General features: G+C 40.1%; 1 protein-coding gene across 1 annotated transcript in view; it reads right to left on the bottom strand.

The window, feature by feature from the left end:
* CCDC148 (coiled-coil domain containing 148) overlaps positions 1 to 19,909 on the bottom strand; it is a 396,666-nt gene that overhangs the window by 44,716 nt on the left and 332,041 nt on the right. Inside the window, 1 exon segment of the mRNA XM_082260329.1 lies at positions 12,989 to 13,129. Coding sequence (XP_082116455.1) covers positions 12,989 to 13,129 — 141 coding nt within the window.

The raw sequence follows: 19,909 nt of genomic DNA, 5'->3' as shown, positions 1-19,909 counted from the left end.
GCTTTCCTGTATGCAGCCCTTGGGGCACTATTCCTCACACAAATAAGAAACACAATTTCTCCCACAGACAGCAATGATGGAACTGTTTTTTCTTGCCATGACACCAATGATGGGACATTTTTCCTTCCACTTATACCAATGATGAGACACTATTCCCTCCACTGACACCAATAATGGGTCACTATTCCTTCTACTGACACCAATGATGGAGCACTATTCCTTCCACTGTTTGAATTGTTGGGGCACTAATCCTTCCACTGACACCAATGATGGGGCACTCATTTCCTCCCACTCGCACAAAGATGGGGCATTAGTCCCCTTACTGACACCAATGATGGGGCACTCATTTCCTCCCACTGGCACAAAGATGGGGCATTAGTCCCCCCACTGACACCAATGATGGGGCACTAGACCTGCCACTGACATTGTGGGGCACTGATCCTCCCACTGACACCAGTGATGGAGCACTGTTTCTCCCCTCCTACTGACCACAGGCGCCATATCATTTTTTAATCCCACTGATCACCGAGTCTGAGACATTGTCTACCCCCACTGATATTGGGGCATTTTCTACTCCAACTGGCCACAGTCCAGCCCTCCTACAATCTGATTGACAGTAAACTGGCCCTTTGTTTAGAAAGTTTGGAGACCCCTGCTCTTGCTCTGCTGGGTGTATTGTTGGGTGTGAATTTGTAGTTCTGCCCAACTATCATAGCCATGATGAGGATTTTACTTTTGACATTGGAATTTTGGTTTGTATAATTTTCCATTACAGATAATAGAACAAGACAATTAAGACTACTACTGCAGGGGCGAGGGTGGAGTAAACTCCATCATAGTAGCAGTAGATGTAGGAAAACCTTTGTATTAAAATATGTATAAAAAGCTGTGTAATTTGATAGAGCAGCATACAGTGGTGATCGAAAGTTTGGGCACCCCAGGTAAAAATTTGTATTAATGTGCATAAAGAAGCCAAGGAAAGATGGAAAAATCTCCAAAAGGCATCAAATTACAGATTAGACATTCTTATAATATGTCAACAAAAGTTAGATTTTATTTCCATCATTGACACTTTCAAAATTACAGAAAACAAAAAAATGGCGTCTGCAAAAGTTTGGGCACCCTGCAGAATTTATAGCATGCACTGCCCCCTTTGCAAGGCTGAGACCTGCCAGTGTAATGGCTTGTTCTCAATCATCGTCTGGGAAGACCAGGTGATGTCAATCTCAAAGGTTTTAAATGCCCAGACTCATCTGACCTTGCCCCAACAATCAGCACCACGGGATCTTCTAAGCAGTTGTCTAGATAACTGAAACTGAAAATAGTTGACGCTCACAAAGCTGGAGAAGGCTAAAAGAAGATAGCAAAGCGGTTTCAGATGTCAATATCCTCTGTTCGGAATGTAATTAAGAAATGGCAGTCATCAGGAACAGTGGAAGTTAAAGCAAGATCTGGAAGACCAAGAAAAATATCAGACAGAACAGCTCGCAGGATTGTGAGAAAAACAATTCAAAACCCACGTTTGACTGCACGATCCCTCCAGAAAGATCTGGCAGACACTGGAGTTGTGGTACACTATTCCACTATAAAGAGATACTTGTGCAAATATGGTCTTCATGGAAGAGTCATCAGAAGAAAACCTCTTCTACGTCCTCACCACAAAAATCAGCGTTTGAACTTTGCAAATGAACATATAGACAAGCCTGATGCATTTTGGAAACAATTTCTGTGGACCGATGAGGTTAAAATTGAACTTTTTGACCGGAATGAGCAAAGGTACTTTTGGAGAAGAAGGGGCACAGAATTTAATGAAAAGAACCTCTGACCAACTGTTAAGCATGGGGGTGGATCAATCATGCTTTGGGGGTTGTATTGCAGCCAGTGGCACAGGGAACATCTCACGAGTAGAAGGAAGAATGAATTCAATAAAATTTCAGCAAATTTTGGATGGTAACTTGATGCCATCTGTGAAAAAAGCTAAAGCTAAAGAGAGGATGGCTTCTACAAATGGATAATGATCCTAAACACATCCACGAGGGATTACATCAAGAGGCGTAAACTTAAGGTTTTGCCATGGCCTTCACAATCTCCTGACCTCAACATAATTGAAAATCTATGGATAGAACTTAAAAGAGCAGTGCGTGACAGACAGCCCCGAAATCTCAAAGAACTGGAAGACTTTTGTAAGGAAGAATGGGCAAAGATACCTCAAACAAGAATTGAAAGACTCTTGGCTGGCTACAAAAAGCGTTTACAAGTTGTGATACTTGCCAAAGGGGGCAGTACAAGATATTAACTCTACAGGGTGCCCAAACTTTTGCAGACGCCATTTTTTGTTTTCTGTTATTTTGAAAGTGTAAATGATGGAAATAAAATCGAACTTTTGTTGACATATTATAAGAATGTCTAATCTGTAATTTGATGCCTTTTGGAGATTCTTCCCCCCAGTCAGGGACACCAGAAACACCGCACCGTATCAAAAATCCCCTAGATACAATGTACCCACACATAATAGATATGAACCCATCTCCCCGGTAAGTCCTGCTCCAAGGGATCATTATCAAGAAGATAGACAATATGATAATTATTACAGACCCCCATTCAGAGGGGATTTTTGGGAACAGGGCCCTGGGAGACCACCTGGGAGAGGACGAGGGGGGTACAGAGGAAGGGGACAGTATTGGGGCCCCCCAAGGGGACAACATTTTTGGAGACCGAGAGGCCCATACAGGGGCCCATACAGGGGTCACAATACACACCCTCCCCAAGGGGGACCATACAGGAATCACAACACACAACCACCCCAAGGAGGAGAGGTAAGAAGAGAGGATGTAGAGGAGGACAGAAGAAAAAGGAAAAGAGACGCTTAGGCGCAGGAATTTTTAACCTTAGTAAAAAAATTTTTAATGAGGATGAACTCAAGATTTTAGATAAAGGTTTAAAGTATGCACCACCGAAACAGTTGAATAAATTTAAGGCTTTTATTGACTTGCACAAATTTGTTAGAGTTTTAAACATTAAGAAACATTTTTTTAATAAACCAGCCACGAGCACTTTAGAAGGAGATGGATATGTCCATAGTGGACTAAGAAATAAGTCCACATTCAATCCTAAGAATTCCAACAATCAATGTTTAGAGGTTTTCAAAATGATGGTCGAACAAGACATAGAAAACATATCTATACACCCTATTAAAGGTAGTAAGGAAATTAAACAGAGCATAAAAAAACTCGAGAAGGCCAATGACATTATAATAAGGCCTGCGGATAAAGGTGGAGGAATAGTGGTAATGGACAAAAATAGTTATGTCGCAGAACTTAACCGTCTAGTAGAAGACAGAGAAACATATACAAAATTAAGAGGTGATCCAGTTAAAAAACTAAAAGCTATGTTGACAAAGAAAATAAAAAAGGCACAAAAAGAAGGAATCCTAGACAAAAAAGAAGCCAGATATTTAGTACCTGAACAACCCAGAAAACCCATTATATACCATAATCCTAACATACATAAGAGTACTACCAACCCCCCAGGACGTCCCATCATTAATGGTGTGGAGTCCATATACTCCAGAGTGGGGGAGTATGTGGACTACCACCTGCAACCCATTGCACAGGGTTGCCCAGCATACCTTAGAGATAGCAAAGATCTTATTAATCAATTATCTAAAATCAAAATCTCAGAAAACACCATTTTGGCAAGTATAGATATCAATTCCTTGTATACTAACATCAAACAGAAGGATGCCAGCAAAGCCGTAGAATGGGCATTAACAAAAGAGAAAAAGCTCCCACAAAAACAAATAGATTTTATTTTGGATATTTTAAATATGGCGATGCAAAATAACTACTTTTGGCACGATGGACAGTATTTTAATCAGACAAAGGGTGTAGCCATGGGGGCTAAATATGCCCCCACGGTAGCTAACCTGTTCATGAGTAAATGGGAAGCAGAAACGATTTTTAAAAGACCCCATACCCCTCTCAAGATGTATAAAAGATACATCGACGACATTTTTATTATCTGGGAGGGGTCACATAACTCTTTTATAGATTTTATGTCTGAAATAAATAATAATATTTATGGAATTACTTTTATTGAAGATTTTAGTATTAAGGAGGTAAATTATTTGGATCTCACTATTTTTAAGAATGGCTCTGACCTTTTTACCAAAACATATTTTAAAAGCACAGATAGGAATAGTTACATTCCAACTAGCAGTGGCCACCACCCACAATGGATTTCGGCTATTCCGAAGAGCCAAATGCTTAGAATTAAAAGGAATTGCAATAAAGATAGTGATTTTATTGAACAATCTGAGGTTTTGATCAATAGATTTGAGGAAAAAGGGTACAAAAGGACGCATCTAGATAAAGTGAAAAAACAAGTAGAGAGCTTAGACAGGAAAGGACTATTGGCCGACAAACCTAAAACAAATCATAATAATAAAAAAACTTTTGATATTGTGTTTTGTACAGAATTCAATCAGCAATATCGACACATTGAGAAAAGTATAAAAAAACATTGGGGCATTTTGCTAAGGGATTCTATATACAAACAAATGTTGCCTAGCAAACCAAAGTTCATTTATAGAAGACCTCCCATTTTGAAGGATAGAATAGTTAAGAGTATCCCTGACCCACCAAAAAAATTGGTAACTTTTTTGGACAAAACAGGCTTTTATAAATGTGGCAGGTGTGTGGCCTGTAATACCTGCCGTAAAGACAAAAGAAGAAGCATTAAGAATTTTGAATCCTGGACGACAAAGAAAAAGTATGAAATCAACCAATTTATCACATGTAGAAGTACACATGTGACATATGTATTACAATGTGAATGCGGCCTACAATACGTGGGTCGCACCACTAGAGAATTGAGAGTGCGGTTAAGGGAACATATAAGCAATATAAAGAAGGGTTTCCGTAAACACAACCTTTCCAACCACTTCAGATTGTGTCATAACAAAGACCCTACAAAGATGATTTTCTGTGGGATAGATAAGATCATTCCCCATTGGAGAGGGACACATATGAAAAGGGCAGTGTCCCAAAATGAAACTTGGTGGATACAACAGTTAAAAACCATGGTCCCCGCAGGTTTGAACGTAGAACTGGACATCAACTGTTTTATTAATGATTTTTAATAATAATTTTTTTAAATAATTTTTAATAATTTCTAGCAAGTTTTGATAACTTTAGAATAAGAGTAATTTTAATTACCAAACAAATATTAAATTAGTATAATTCTTTTAATAAATTATAGCCTTTCTAAGTAATTTATTGGCAGGTTTATTGCACGTTTTAAAGATAATTTGTGCATTTGTACATTACAACTTAATGTTTAAATATAATATGGGCCCATAGAATCTTGAGAATTTATAGTTCACAACCCATCAATATATATTTATATTTATTTGTTTAGGGCAAATTTTAGTTATTATTGATATGGGTCGCTAGCATAGTCATAATATATGATATATTTATTTAATAAAGTTTTTAAGGTGGTTAAGATGTGTGTGAGGTGGTCATACTAATAGGAGTTCATTACGTATGCAGTTATAAGTATAGTATTTTATTTTATTTAATTTGTATGATGTAGTGGCTGTAAAAAGTCACCGGAACTAGAAGACCCCCGATATATGATAGATATGGATATGGGTAATATACTGTACAAAAGCTCAGTTCAGAGGGGCCGTAGTCAGAAAGATGGCGACAATCGGGAAGTCCATCATGATGAGAGTCCTTAGATGGCGGGTCCATTTCCGGTCTCTTTACGGATTTGTTTATTTTAATAAAATATCTTGCATTTATGTTAATTTGTAAGGATATGACTGATATATATAAACCCCGATATGTATGTAATATGGTTAAGAGTTATAAATAAAGAGCAGTGGGGTTGATATCCTTACACACAGCATAGAGGGATAAGGGGATAGCAAGATGGCGGCGAACAGGAAGTTCGTCATGATGTGAGTCCCAAGATGGCGGTGTTCCATTTCCGGTTCCTCTAGGTGTCCCCAATTATGTAATTATGTAAGCATATAAATAATAGTACGTATCCGTGACGCACCCGCTTTTGATAACGCTCTGTTTGCAGAGCGAAATGCGTCAAGCCGTTCGTCCGAATACGTACTACGTCCGGCCGCATCCGACTTCTGGTTTCCGGAGACACGGGGAGAGAGTACAGCCATCTGTGTGGCGACCCGTGGGATGGTGTTCAGGCGTTTGACTATCTACTACATTGTAAGTGTAACCTTTAATGTGTGCATCGAATAAAGTTTTGACATACTTCACGATGCTAGCATCTCTCTCTTTTATGAGCATCACCTGGATGTTGTGAGCTGCAGTACACCCATAAGGTTGTTTATTTGGCGGTCCATCAAGGCTATTATCACCAAAGAATATCCTTAAAGCGGTTTATCATTTGGCTTCTGGTGAGTAGGGGACCAAGAGGGGAGCACCTACTCGTGAACAGAGAGCACCGGCACTTTTATATGAGCACGCAGCACTTTGGACTTATGTTTTGCACAAATATTGTCACTATTAGATCACGTGATTAATTGAAGAAAATAAGACATTTACCATAACAGTTAATATTTGTTTAGAATCTTTTTGGCTCACTTCTATTTATGCATATTGATTGTCACTTAAGATATTTTTTCTATTATTTTGCATAGTAGGTTAAGCACTAGCACTTTATGCACGATATAAAATTTTGATTTGTACACATATTATTTATTGACAAGCAGCGCAAGTACTTTTATACTCTCTTTTAAAGGCACCCCCCTTTTATACCAGCAGCAGCTTACCATATTTATCTTTTTTAATAATATTAGAGCAGTTTTAATCCTCAGCGCTAGCCCATAACATTTTATATTATAAGAATGTCTAATCTGTAATTTAATGCCTTTTGGAGATTTTTCCATCTTTCCTTGGCTTCTTTATGCATATTAATACAAATTTTTACCTGGGGTGCCCAAACTTTCGATCACCACTGTAACTATAACTAACATAACAGTTTAGGATGGTTAATGCCATCTGCTTGTGGCAATACAGATATGTACTCACTTCCATACTTATAGCCATTAGCTAATGTACTAACTTATAGCCAGTAGCTCCTATAATTTCAAATTGCACTGGTAGCACTGCCAGCTGGTGAAATATGGGACTGTTGGAATACATGTACCAACATAAAATTATAAAATTATAACAGGTTTCCATAAAACCCATTAAATATGTATGGTTTATTTGATTTACCAAGTCATATAAGCAATGGCAGGATTGGATTCCCATGGTCCCTATTAAAGGGACACAGGAGGTGAGGATTCATGATGATACAATATTTCATATTAAACTAGAAATGCTAAGTGTACGTCCCCTTTAGAGATCTGCAAAAACAAACTAGTGATGGGAGCAGGGGATATGCTCATAGGAGAGGAGAGCAGGGTGAGTTCACTAGTCTGCTGATTCTTTATTTTGCAGCAGTGCAAAAGACAGGTCTGTTATTCCAGACCTGGTTTGACAGGTGAAATAGCTCACATATATGTATTTCATCTGCATATTTTTTTTAGCTGTTTGCCTAGAGGCTTTAAGTGTTAGCATATTGGTAAGAAGTTATTATTTGTTTTCATTATCAAAATCCCCATGTCAAGTACAACTGCGTTGGGCTCTTAGCGTGGAAAACCAAAGTATTGCCTCTAGGTGCCTGCTTCCCTGCATCAGTCTAAATTGTGTTTGAAAGACTGCAGCATTATTGTAAAATAAATGATTTTTTGACAGCATGGTAGGACTGTAAAAAATCAAGTTGAAATGCAGTAAACGGCACAGTAAACACTACCAAACCATTGTCTGGTAATGAAGCCATCGCTTGCAAATAATCCTGGTGAATTACACAGAAGGTTGGAGATTGGGTCAAGCAGGAAAAAGAAAATGCTTCTAAAGTGGGAATTATATTTGTAAAATCCATCACAAGCATTCACAATGTTTTTTTTTACAGGTGATTGTTGAACTTCCTATTTAGAAATAATTTAGGGTCATTCAATACTGATAAAAGCAGAGGTGGTGAGGAGACAGACAATACAACTGCAGCTCAATAATAAACAAGTCATGAGCAAAAGGAGATCCACGGAAACAAAGTGGCATTCTTTTGCAAAAAATGTACTTCAAACTGCTTTTTGCAAAATATACAACTGAAATTAGCATCACATCAGGAATTCAATTTTATCTAAAGAATGAACATTATCTGTAAAGCTAGCTAGAATCAAATTTCTTCCTAAATAATTATCATGATAAAAAATAATTTTCTAAGCCATAAATCAATTCTAATACATGCAGGCTCACTGACTTGCTAAATCGGCTTTGTTTTTTACACTGCCTGGCCAAAAAAAAAAATTTGCAACATGGAATTACCTAAGCAACTAACTAAACTAAGCATGCAGCAACTATCCTATTGGATAGTTACTGCATGTGTCCAAAGAATGAGGTCAGCTGACTACCTGAATATACTGAATGACCAGGATATTCCATCAATGGATTTTTTCTTCCCTGATGGCATGGGCATATTCCAATATGACAATGCCAGGATTCATCGGGCTCAAATTGTGAAAGAGTGGTTCAAAGAGCTTGAGACATCATTTTCATACATGGATTGGCCACCACAGAGTCCAGAACTTAACCCCATTGAGAATCTTTGGGATAAGCTGGAGAAGGCTTTGCGCAGTGGTCTGACTCTCCCATCATCAATACAAGATCTTGGTGAAAAATGAATGCAACACTGGACGGAAATAAATCTTGTGACATTGCAGAAGCTTATTCGAAACAATGCCACAGCGATTGCATGCCATGATCAAAGCCAACGAAATGTGTGTGACCTTTTTTTTTGGTGGCAACTTTTTTTTTTTTTTTTTTTGGGGCCAGGCAGTGTATGTCTAAACTACAGTACGTAATCTTAATCCAAAGTGAACTCACGGTTTCTGCTTGTACAGCATAATGCTCTATTAAAAGTTTATGAAATCCCCAACAATGAACTCACAGTATATTTGCTCACTTTTGGTCTATTAAATATATCACTAGAAAATGTTTGTTATATTTGCTTGATAAATGCACAAGTTAGGATTTTTGACTTACTAGTAAAATCCTATAATTGGAATACAGTACATGAAACAGGATCAGAGTTCAGACTGTGGGATGTTCAGAAGCAGTCTAACTGAGGGGTGGACCATACAGAAAAAAAATGCCAACAGGCCCACAGAACAACAGATCAAAGAAGGACTCAATAACTCAGAGAGCAGCTTGAAGGATCTTACAATCGAAATTGGCATTTGGAAAGGCATGAACATCGACAGGGTAAAATTTAACAAGTGCCTGAACAGAAGTCCAGTTGGAAGTCTTGAAAATCTGGGAAAACAGATGCCCGATGTTAAAAAAACCCATGAGGCACTAACAGATTTGGTTGAGTGTGTCCTAACAGGGAAATGTGAAACCCTATCCTTTACAGTATACACCTAGCAACAGTGGAGTGAGATGCAGTGAACCCTCTACAACAGGGGTCTCTAAACTATGGCCCTCCAGTTGTTCAGGGACTACAATTCCCATCATGCCTAGTCATGTTTTTGAACGTCAGAGTTTTACAATGCCTCATTTGACTTGTAGTCCCGCAACAGCTGGAGGGCCGTGGTTTGGAGATCCCTGCTCTACAAGAACCTTTGTGAAGGACAAAGAAGGAAGTTGTAGCTGAGAGGTAGACTCCTACAGCTCATGCCACATCCAGACAATTTAGAGGAGCAGGATATAAGGAGGTGGGGGGGGTGGTGCAATATGATCACTGGAATACCCTTCGTTATGCCTAAAATCCCTGGACCTAGCTATAAACATATCCAGGTTCTTGTTCAACCATGATGCCAGAAGGTCTATGTCAGGTGCCCCCACCTGCAACAGAGAGTCTGAAACACCTCTGGGTGGAGAGGCCATTCCTACAGATCTAGGCGTTGCCACTGGAGGAAGTCCACCTGTCAATTGTCCATGCCTAGGATGTACCCAGCAGCTAAGACAGGAACGGGGAGTTGTGCCCAGGCCAGATTGAGGTCTGCTTCTCTTAGAGCTGCAGGGTTTCTAAGAGGAATACAGACCTTGAGTATTAATGTAAGATCTGCATTACGAAGGTGCAAAGTCTCTGTGTCAAAAAGCATTTTAAGAAAAGCCTTCCCATGCAAAATGGGAGGGTTGAAATTGCTGTCTTTGTGTTCTGCAAGGCCTTAAATTGAAAAAAAAAGGCAAAAAAATGACAAAAAATACAGTAGCCTAAAATATACTACAACATGCAAATATTTTTTGTCCTACCAGAGACTGTCTGGGATTTAGGAGGGGATGTGTCCTGTCGGTGAGGTCTCATCAGAATCTATGCTGCTGCACACTGCTGTCAGTGTCACTATGAGAGTCAATTTCATGTGTGTATGCATTCCTTTTCTAATTTCTATTCCTCCTGAGTCCTGGCTTTGAGCTAAATACTTATTATATTGAAAATAAAATAAGAAATATGTTTTTTGCCCTAATATCTACCTTAAATCACATTGCTAATTGAATATTATACTTGTTTGTAGCCTAAATTCTGAATTTTGCATTTAAAACTGTAATTTTGTAACTTTTGGTAATGCCAGTAAAAACTTGGCTGTGCCAGTAAATTTTGGGTGTTGTATCAGTAAATTTCAATCTAGTAGGTTGGAAACACTGGCACACAGTTAGGTCAAAGCACAGGCGCCTTTCATGTAGGACACACACAGTGAAAAGCTGGATCCAGATAAGATTTAAAGTGGTGCAAACTTGGTTGAGTTGGGACAGGTGGTGGCTAGGGGACAATGTCACCCTTTTGTCAACGAGAAGACCCCTCCATGTAGCATGCAACAAGTAACCTGGGCCCCCATGTTACAAGGGCCTTGGGTGGTCGGCAGACACTCTGAGCTCTATCCTGTATTAACCACTTAAGCCCCGGAAGATTTTACCCCCTTCCTGACCAGGGCCTATTTTGCGATTCGGCACTGCGTGACTTTAACGGACAATTGCGCGGTCGTGCGAAGCTGTACCTAAACGAATTTGACGTCCTTTTTTTCCTATAAACAGAGCTTTCTTTTGGTGGTATTTGATCACCTGTGCGATTTTTTGATCATGCGCAATAAACAAAAAAAGAGCGTCAATTTTGCAAAAATAACAATATTTTTCACATTTTTTTATATGAAATTCCCCCCCAAAAAAATGTAAAAATCAAACTTTTTTAACATTTTCGGCGAATTTGTTTTATGCTACATATGTTTGGTAAAAAAAATCACAAAAAGCGTATTTTGATTGGTTTGCGCAAAAGTTATCGCGTTTACTAACAAAGGGAAAGTTTTTTGTCATTTTTGTTGTTTTTTTTAACGCGTAATGGCAGCGATCTGCGATTTTTTTGCGGTACTGCGACATTGCGGCGGACAGATCGGACCCTTGACTGACATTTTTGACACTTTTGGGGTTACCAGTGACATTACTATAGTAATCAGTGCTATAAATAGGCACTGTTACTGTAAAATTACACTGGCAGTGAAGGGGTTAACTTTTTTTGAGAATGAGGGGTTATGTGTGTCCCTAGGGGCGTGATTCTAACTGTGATTGGCTGTGGCTTGAGGTGCAGGAACAGTGATCAACGGTCCTACATAGTAGAACCGTATGATCACTATTCCTACACAGGGGAGAATGACAGGCGGCTTGTTTACATCAGCTGCCTGCCTTTCTCCCTCTCCACCGACGATCGCGAGTGACCGGCGGACAATCGGGTCCGCCGGACACACGCGCGCGGGGGTCCGTGACCGCGAGATGGCGCGCCTCCGGCGGCGCGCGCTCGCTCCCGAGACCCTCACAGGCTAGCGACGTAGTACTACGTCGCTTTGCCTGTGAGGGGCTGACCGCCGCAGTAAATAGTCAGTAAATTTGCGGCGGTCGGCAAGTGGTTAACAGAGAAGACACAAAGCCTCCTGTGGGAAATCTGTTTAAAAATAAAAAAAGAAACACTTGCATTACATCTTTTCAATACCTGTGCATTTCCCATTTTTAGCCTCGTTTAAACTGCTGCAAGTCCAGAAAAATACCTGTTCATTCTACCAAAAACCCAGTGTGCTACTAACTTACTGAAGAGAGCTTATAGCACAGTGTCTCTGTTGCACTGAATTCCCAAGAAGCCTTGTCAGCACTGCCTGAGTTCTCCCCTGCTGGACTACAAAACACCGTACCGCTCTTCATTTCAAGGTGATGTCCATAAAGGTAAACTCAGGCAGGCCTGAAGGTTTTCAGTGCAGCAGAAGCTGCTTTGTCAATTACAGTAAGTTGGGAGCTTAGTGGATTTCTGGCAGATCAACAGGTATTTTTCTGTACTTGCTGTTTTTTTTTTTCAGAGATCTAATAATTAGGTTTGTTGTTTTTTTTTTTTTTTTTTTTTTTGCCCAGAGATACATTTTAAATAAGATACAGCTATAAATAAGAGACACCTACACATCAGTCATAAGTCTTCAAAGTTCTAGGCAACCGAGTCATGGCTGGTTTTCTTTAAGAATGCAGGTTTGAGAAGTATTTTGTTACAACAGTGAATGAAGGAAGATGGCTGTGCGGCAAAGTTTACTTTGCACAGAGTTGCTGACTTGTGACGAGAATGTACTGCAGTGCAGGGTACTTGACTGCAGCACTCCAAGCATTCCCACAGTCTCTCTAGTACTGTTACAAAAACCCACATTTCCAGAATCATTCAGGCAGTGCTATACTCACAGCACAATGCAGCATGGTAAGATTTAGTTTCTCTGAGCTATTAATGGCTTTAGCTGGATACAAGAAAAATAAAAGCTTTCCTAGAATGCTGTGTAAACACACTTTATCCAATCTATGGGCAGCAGAAACAGACGGGTAATTAGAATGCATCTAGGTGTTCTCTTTAAGCTCTTAATATCGTATGCAAATTGTTAGAATGTTTGTACTTTTTCCTTTTCATCTGCTCTCTGCAGCTTCTCTTTCTCTTTTCTTTGTTTTTCTTGTTGCTCTTCTTCTTGTCGTCTCCTGGCAGCGATGGCAGATTCTAATCTAGCGGCTTCCTCCTGGTGTGCTCTCCACTGCATGACCTAAATGGGATACAGAGAAGATTTCAGGAACATATAATAGCTTAGACATAAATCAAGTGAAATATTTCTTAAAGGTGCAGTCTATTTTGCAAGAAAATGTTTTTATCTAAGGTATACAGTAAACCCCCCTCCATTGCGGGGGTTACGTTCTGGACCCAGCCGCGAAAAGTGAAAATCCGCGAAATAGAAAAACCCTATTAAAATGCATTGTAGGCATGTTTTTTTTTACTGTCACTGTACATGTAAAAGCATTTTAAGGTCTTTAAACACACTTTTAAAACAATAGAAACTCATTTAAACACATAAAAGATACTGAGAGACATAGCAAGAGCTATGGAAAACACAAAAATATTTCATTTTTAATGATTTATATAGTAAAATAACATTACAAAAAAAAAGCAATATACCGGGACCGCAAAAACTGAACCGCGATGGAGCGGGGGTTTACTGTACTGTATTGTTGATTCTCCATCGGTAAAAAAAAAAAAAAAGTTCTTAGGTTTTGCAAACCACAGGATACTCTTGTGTTCAATACTGAAACAGGTCTCATGGTCCTGCCCCTTCTAACTCTTAATCTTTGCTATTGGTTCATCACAGTGGGAGGCATCACTGGTCAAATGTAGAGTGCAGGAGAAGGTGGGCCAAATGCTTGGCCAGGGCACCTGGCTAAAACTGAATAACAGAGAACCCTAGGCTTTGTAGGCAATCTATGTAAAATCTGAATAGAGCAGCAAATATCTGGAGATGCCTGCTGTATCATTCTTGACACACCAATGGCTTGAGTTAGGCTACTTTTAAAAACTTACTTAAGGCCAACTTATTGACTTCATTTTCATCCTGGCTTTCAGATGGCTCACTAGGTAAATCCGCACACATACTATTAACGCCCCTGAAATTGAACCTTGAACTAAAATGCAACTAATTCATTCAAAAACAATGCATTAAATGTTTATAAAATGTCACTCCCTCCCATAGTGCCTAAGAAAGTGTGAGGTCACAGTCCCTATGGCGAGATCCTGTGAATGCCAGGGGTCCCAAATCTCATGAGAAGATGTTCCAGCAATGTGCAGGAACATCTCCTGAGAACTGGGAACCTCGGTGTTCCCATGAGCATTTGGGAAGGATCAATGTCTCTTAGAAAATCAGTGTGTGGCCAGCATTAGGGTTTGTTCTCAAAGGCATATACAGTGGTACTTAGCAAGTACCACCAACACCTGCTTTCCGGACACCAGGTCTTAGCAAGCATCAATCACCAACGCTTGCCGAGCCCCTTTCCGGACACCAGGTCTTAGCAAGCATCAATCACCAACTCTTGCCGAGCCCCTTTCCGGACACCAGGTCTTAGCAAGCCTCAATCACCAACTCTTGCCGAGCCCCTTTCCGGACACCAGGTCTTAGCAAGCATCAATCACCAACTCTTGCCGAGCCCCTTTCCGGACACCAGGTCTTAGCAACAATCAATCACCAACTCTTGCCGAGCCCCTTTCCGGACACCAGGTCTTAGCAAGCATCAATCACCAACTCTTGCCAAGCCCCTTTCCAGACATAAGGTCTTAGCAAGCATCACCAGCTCCTGTGACGCCCCTTCCCAGACATCAGGTCTAAAAGACAGGCTCAGTACACACGTGACCTATGATACGTGGCTTCACAATCAGCCACAGATTACAGAGAGTGGATACCGCTCTCCGCTACACAAAGGACCCAAAGTGAATTACATTTTATTTTTTTTTTAGGAGGAGGAGAGGGGGGGGGGGTTAAAAGTAGTTTAAGGTAAATGTTACAAAAATAAGCTAAAATAGTAATAGCAATCCTTATCTTGCACGGCAGGGGACCTCATTTTTCTCCGCTGTAGGTAAGTAACATTTATAGGTCTAGTCCCTCCCAGCCTGTGATTTGACAGTGAAAGAGGAAGCAGCAGACTGGTGAGTTCTCATTCTGCTCTCCCCTCCTATCAGCATGCCTCTTGTTAGCACATAAGCACCACAGCACTTCACACCTCCACCTCACAGTCTGAGTGTTGATTTATGGAGGTTACAAGTCAAATTCAGGTACTTACACTGCTTGCATTTAAAATAGGAATTATGTATTAATGAAAACAGAGCTGAATCCATTTGTGTAGCTCAGCTTTGAGTGCAGCTAAAATGTTTCCTAGGTTGCTAATACAGGTTGTTACCAAAACCATTTTTTTTAACCACTTAAAGACCGCCCCATACACATTTCCTGAGACAAGGCGGCCCTTAAGTGCAAAATCATGTACGTATCTCGCTGTCGCGTCTAGGACGTGCGGGAGCGCCATCGGAGCCACACTCCCGCTGTGATTGGACACAGCTTAAGCCAATTGGCGGGTCTGGCGGCCGCAATGGCCACCGGGACCTACCAATCATTCATAGGAGAGACAGAATGGCAGTCTGCCTATGTAAACAAGGCAGACTGCATTCTGTCACAGAGGGAGAGAGTGACCATGAGTTCCTGCTAATCAGGAATACAGATGTGTCTTTTCCTCCAGTCAGTCCATCTATCACAGTAAGAAAGCACACCCAGGGAACACAGTTAACCCTTTGATTGCCCCTGATGTTAATCCCTTCCCTGCCAGTGTCAATCATACAGTGACAGTGCATTTTCTTTAGCACTGATCACTATATTGGTGTCACCGGTCCCCAAAAAGTGTCACTTAGTGTCAGATTTGTCCGCTGCAATGTTGCAGTCCTGCTAAAAATTGCTGATCACCGCCACTACTAATCAAAAATAAAAAATAAAAAAAGTCCATAAATCTATCCCATAGCTTGTAGACGCTATGACTTTTGTGCAAACCAATAAATATATGTTTTCTTGGGCATTTTTTTTTACCAAAAATATGTAGCAGAATACAAATTGGCCTAAATTGATGAAGAAATTACATTTTTACATTTTTTTATTAGATATGTTTTATAGCAGAAAGAAAAAAATATTGTTTTTTTTACCACCAAAAGAAAGCTCTATTTGTGGGAAAAAAAGGACATCAATTTTATTCGAGGACAGCATCGCACCGCCGGGTGATTGTCAGTTAAAGCAACACAGTGACATATCGCAAAAAATGGCCTGGTTAGGATGGGGGTAAAACCTTCCGGAGCTGAAGTGGTTAATAAAACATGATTATAAATTATGATTTGAAGTGAATATCATATCACCTTATCCCTCAATGGATGTATAAATAAGCTGTTCACTATTTTTACGAATACAATTCTATAGCACATTGATATTTTCCCCCACCCCTTACCCCAGCATTTCCTATTCTATACAGACTTCTAACATTCTGAGATCAAAGATAGGCATTGTGATCAGTGATGCTGCCTTACTAGAGTCACGAAGGATGAAGGAAAAAATGGGTTGGTGGAGGGGGGGGGGGGGTTCTGCTCTGATCATCACTCCATCTATGGTTCCTGTAAAGGTGCATTAATCCGGAGACATTTGTACCATCACTGATGATTAGAGCCACTTGGTTTCACCCAAGTAACTGAGTACAAGGACTGAAAGAGCGAACACTAAATGAAATGGAGAGGAAAACCCTTTGCTGTGAGCTAAATACTTGAACTAGATACACAACAATGGTTGATTTACGAAAGCCTAGTACACACTATCAGTTTTTTTTTTTTTTCCAACCCAGCGGGCTAAACGAAAAAAAAAACTGAATCGTTTGGGAGGAGATCCTGTACTAACAATTCGATCTCCCCATTGAGCCCCATAAGGCCGTGCTGCCACCAGGAGGAGGGGGGGGGCGGTTTTTGCTGCACTGGGAACATGTTACATTTTCAACCCTTAAATCTGGTGGAACATGTAACATGTTCCTAAGGGTGAACGCATCCTTTAGGCTCCATTCCCACTTGTACGACTCTAACATTGCGCCAACTTTGACGCAACTTTAAGGGTGTTTTCACACTTGGTGCGATTGCCTGGTCCGAACCCAAGTTTGATTGCTCCCCCCGATGGACTGTGTTCACATTTTATTTTTGTATCCGAACTGCGGTACACTTGTGTCATCAAGCTGCACTCATGTTGCTTGGAAACTGTTGTAAACGAGAAGGTGCCAAAATGGATAGAATTGCTCGCTTTGGTACGATTGCGTTCTCATCAGCAGCGAACCGTACTGGAGTTCACATGAACCGTACCCCAGACCACCCTTTTTAAGTGGACTCGGGGACGGTTCGCGGGTGCGCACCCGAGTTCAAAGACAGTGTTCACATCATCAAAAAGAACCGAATTCTGATGTCAATCGAACCCGGGTGCGCACCAAAAGTGCTAATGTGAAAACGCCCTAAATGGGTGCAACTTGGACACGACTTTGGCAATGATAGTAGAGAACTATTGCACACAAGTTGCATTGTATAACATTCAGGTATGACTTTCATGCAACTTCTGAGGGTTAACATTGAAATCTATGGCCCTCAAGTTGCATAAAAGTCAGACCAAAGTAGTACATAAACTACTTTGAAGTTGCTGCAACTTTAAGTCGTGCATATATGAATGGTTATCATTGGAAAACACGGGGAATGACTTGTCATGCAACTTTGATGTCCAAAGTTGCATAACAAGTCGCACAAGTGTGAATAGGGCCTAACTTTGAATGTGGTGAAAATTCACTTTTCAAACATGATATATCCAATCATGTCCTAGGGGGAAAAAAAATACATATTTTTATTTGTACGTGATTGGATGATGGAAGTCAACAGAGCTTCACCCTATTCACTAAGCTCTGGGGAAAATGTCCTAGCAAAGCAAACAGCCTGTTTGGCGTTAGTTAACCCACCCCCAATATCTCTTAGCTAACCCACTGATATTTTATCAGACAAAAAATCATGAGGGCATCTACCTAAACGCAGTAACGTGGTAATATGAATGATATGACTAAAAGAGATTTCCCAGTAACTTGGCAGCCTTCTACAAATCATTTTCTTGATTACATGAGAAGAAAAAAAGTGAATAGCCGCCTAATCAGATTTCAATATACCACTATATACAAAAGTCTGCTGAATTTGAGCATCCTCATTTGATTGTGGCTGGCAAAAGACATACGTCATTACAAGTAGTAAGGTCTCTTTCAGATGCGTGGTTTGGGGGTGGTAAAAATAAGTAGCAAAGCTGCCGGTCACCCAACCAAACTGTAACAATACAACCAGACAGAGCTGTACATGTGCTGTGGCCACAGCATTTTTTAGCTTGGGGCGCAGAGACTGGCAAGCAACACTGATTGTCAAACTCTCCCATTGAGTTCAATAGGGCTACACAGTGCAAGCGATTGCGGCGTGGTAGTGCGGCATTATAGGGTAAAATCAGGTCGTGAGAAGGTGATATAACACCTCTCGCCGCCTGTCAAATGCTCTCCGAATGCGAATCGCTCTTCAGAGAGCACCACACTCCACCACTAGTGTAAAAAAACAAACATTAGTCTTGGTAATATTCTATGTGTTTCATGAAAGGCCCGGTACCTCAAATGTGTTCCTGCTAACAATAAAAACGTATTGTTCTCCATACCTATCTGCGTTGTGCCAATCACTCTTGCTGAATACAATGATCATCCTTGTGATTCTATTCAATTCATCTAGATGTTATTGCTTGAACAGACATAGTTCTTTTACCAGCCACTATCAAGGTGAGAAGTTCAGATTCAGAAGATTGTATATTATAATTTCATACAAAGTCATCCGCTTAGGCAGCGCTCCATTGTTTCTTCTTACAAACAGGGGAGCAGTTTGAAGAAATGTTTGATTTTTGATCACTTTTCATCCAAGAAAAACTGGATTTTGGTGGTGGATTTTAATGAGAAAGTTTAGTAGTTTTAAATATTTTTTTTCTTTCTTTGTGTTATATGTTCAAGGCTCAAAAGTAACTTTTTACATTTTTTTTACAGTCAGCCAAATATGAAATATTGAATAAAAATAAGTTTTGCATATAGGAATTTAGTAATCTCATTTTTAGCCATCTGGTGGCATTTCAAGATTTTTTTACATGCATTTTAAGCTATTCTTTACATCTTATCCTTATCTGAAAAAGCCCACTTACTAAAGAGCTCAGTAGCTTAAGCTAAAATGTATACACATAACAATGTTACAGCAGTGACATACAGTGCCTTGCGAAAGTATTCAGCCCCCTTGAACTTTGCGACCTTTTGCCACATTTCAGGCTTCAAACATAAAGATATAAAACCGTAATTTTTTATGAAGAATCAACAACAAGTGGGACACAATCATGATGTGGAACAAAATTTATTGGATATTTCAAACTTTTTTAACAAATAAAAAACTGAAAAATTGGGCGTGCAAAATTATTCAGCCCCCTTAAGTTAATACTTTGTAGCGCCACCTTTTGCTGCGATTACAGCTGTAAGTCGCTTGGGGTATGTCTCTATCAGTTTTGCACATCGAGAGACTGAAATTTTTGCCCATTTCTCCTTGCAAAACAGCTCGAGCTCAGTGAGGTTGGATGGAGAGTGTTTGTGAACAGCAGTTTTCAGTTCTTTCCACAAATTCTCGATTGGATTCAGGTCTGGACTTTGACTTGGCCATTCTAACAACTGGATGTTTATTTGTGAACCATTCCATTGTAGATTTTGCTTTATGTTTTGGATCATTATCTTGTTGGAAGACAAATCTCCGACCCAGTCTCAGGTCTTTTGCAGACTCCATCAGGTTTTCTTCCAGAATGGTCCTGTATTTGGCTCCATCCAGCTTCCCATCAATTTTAACCATCTTCCCTGTCCCTGCTGAAGAAAAGCAGGCCCAAACCATGATGCTGCCACCACCATGT

Source organism: Pelophylax lessonae, assembly GCF_965119305.1.
Source record: "Pelophylax lessonae genome assembly, chromosome: 6".
Lineage (NCBI taxonomy): Eukaryota > Metazoa > Chordata > Amphibia > Anura > Ranidae > Pelophylax > Pelophylax lessonae.
Note: the sequence above shows the minus strand (reverse complement) of the source record. Positions and strands in the feature narration are given on the sequence as shown.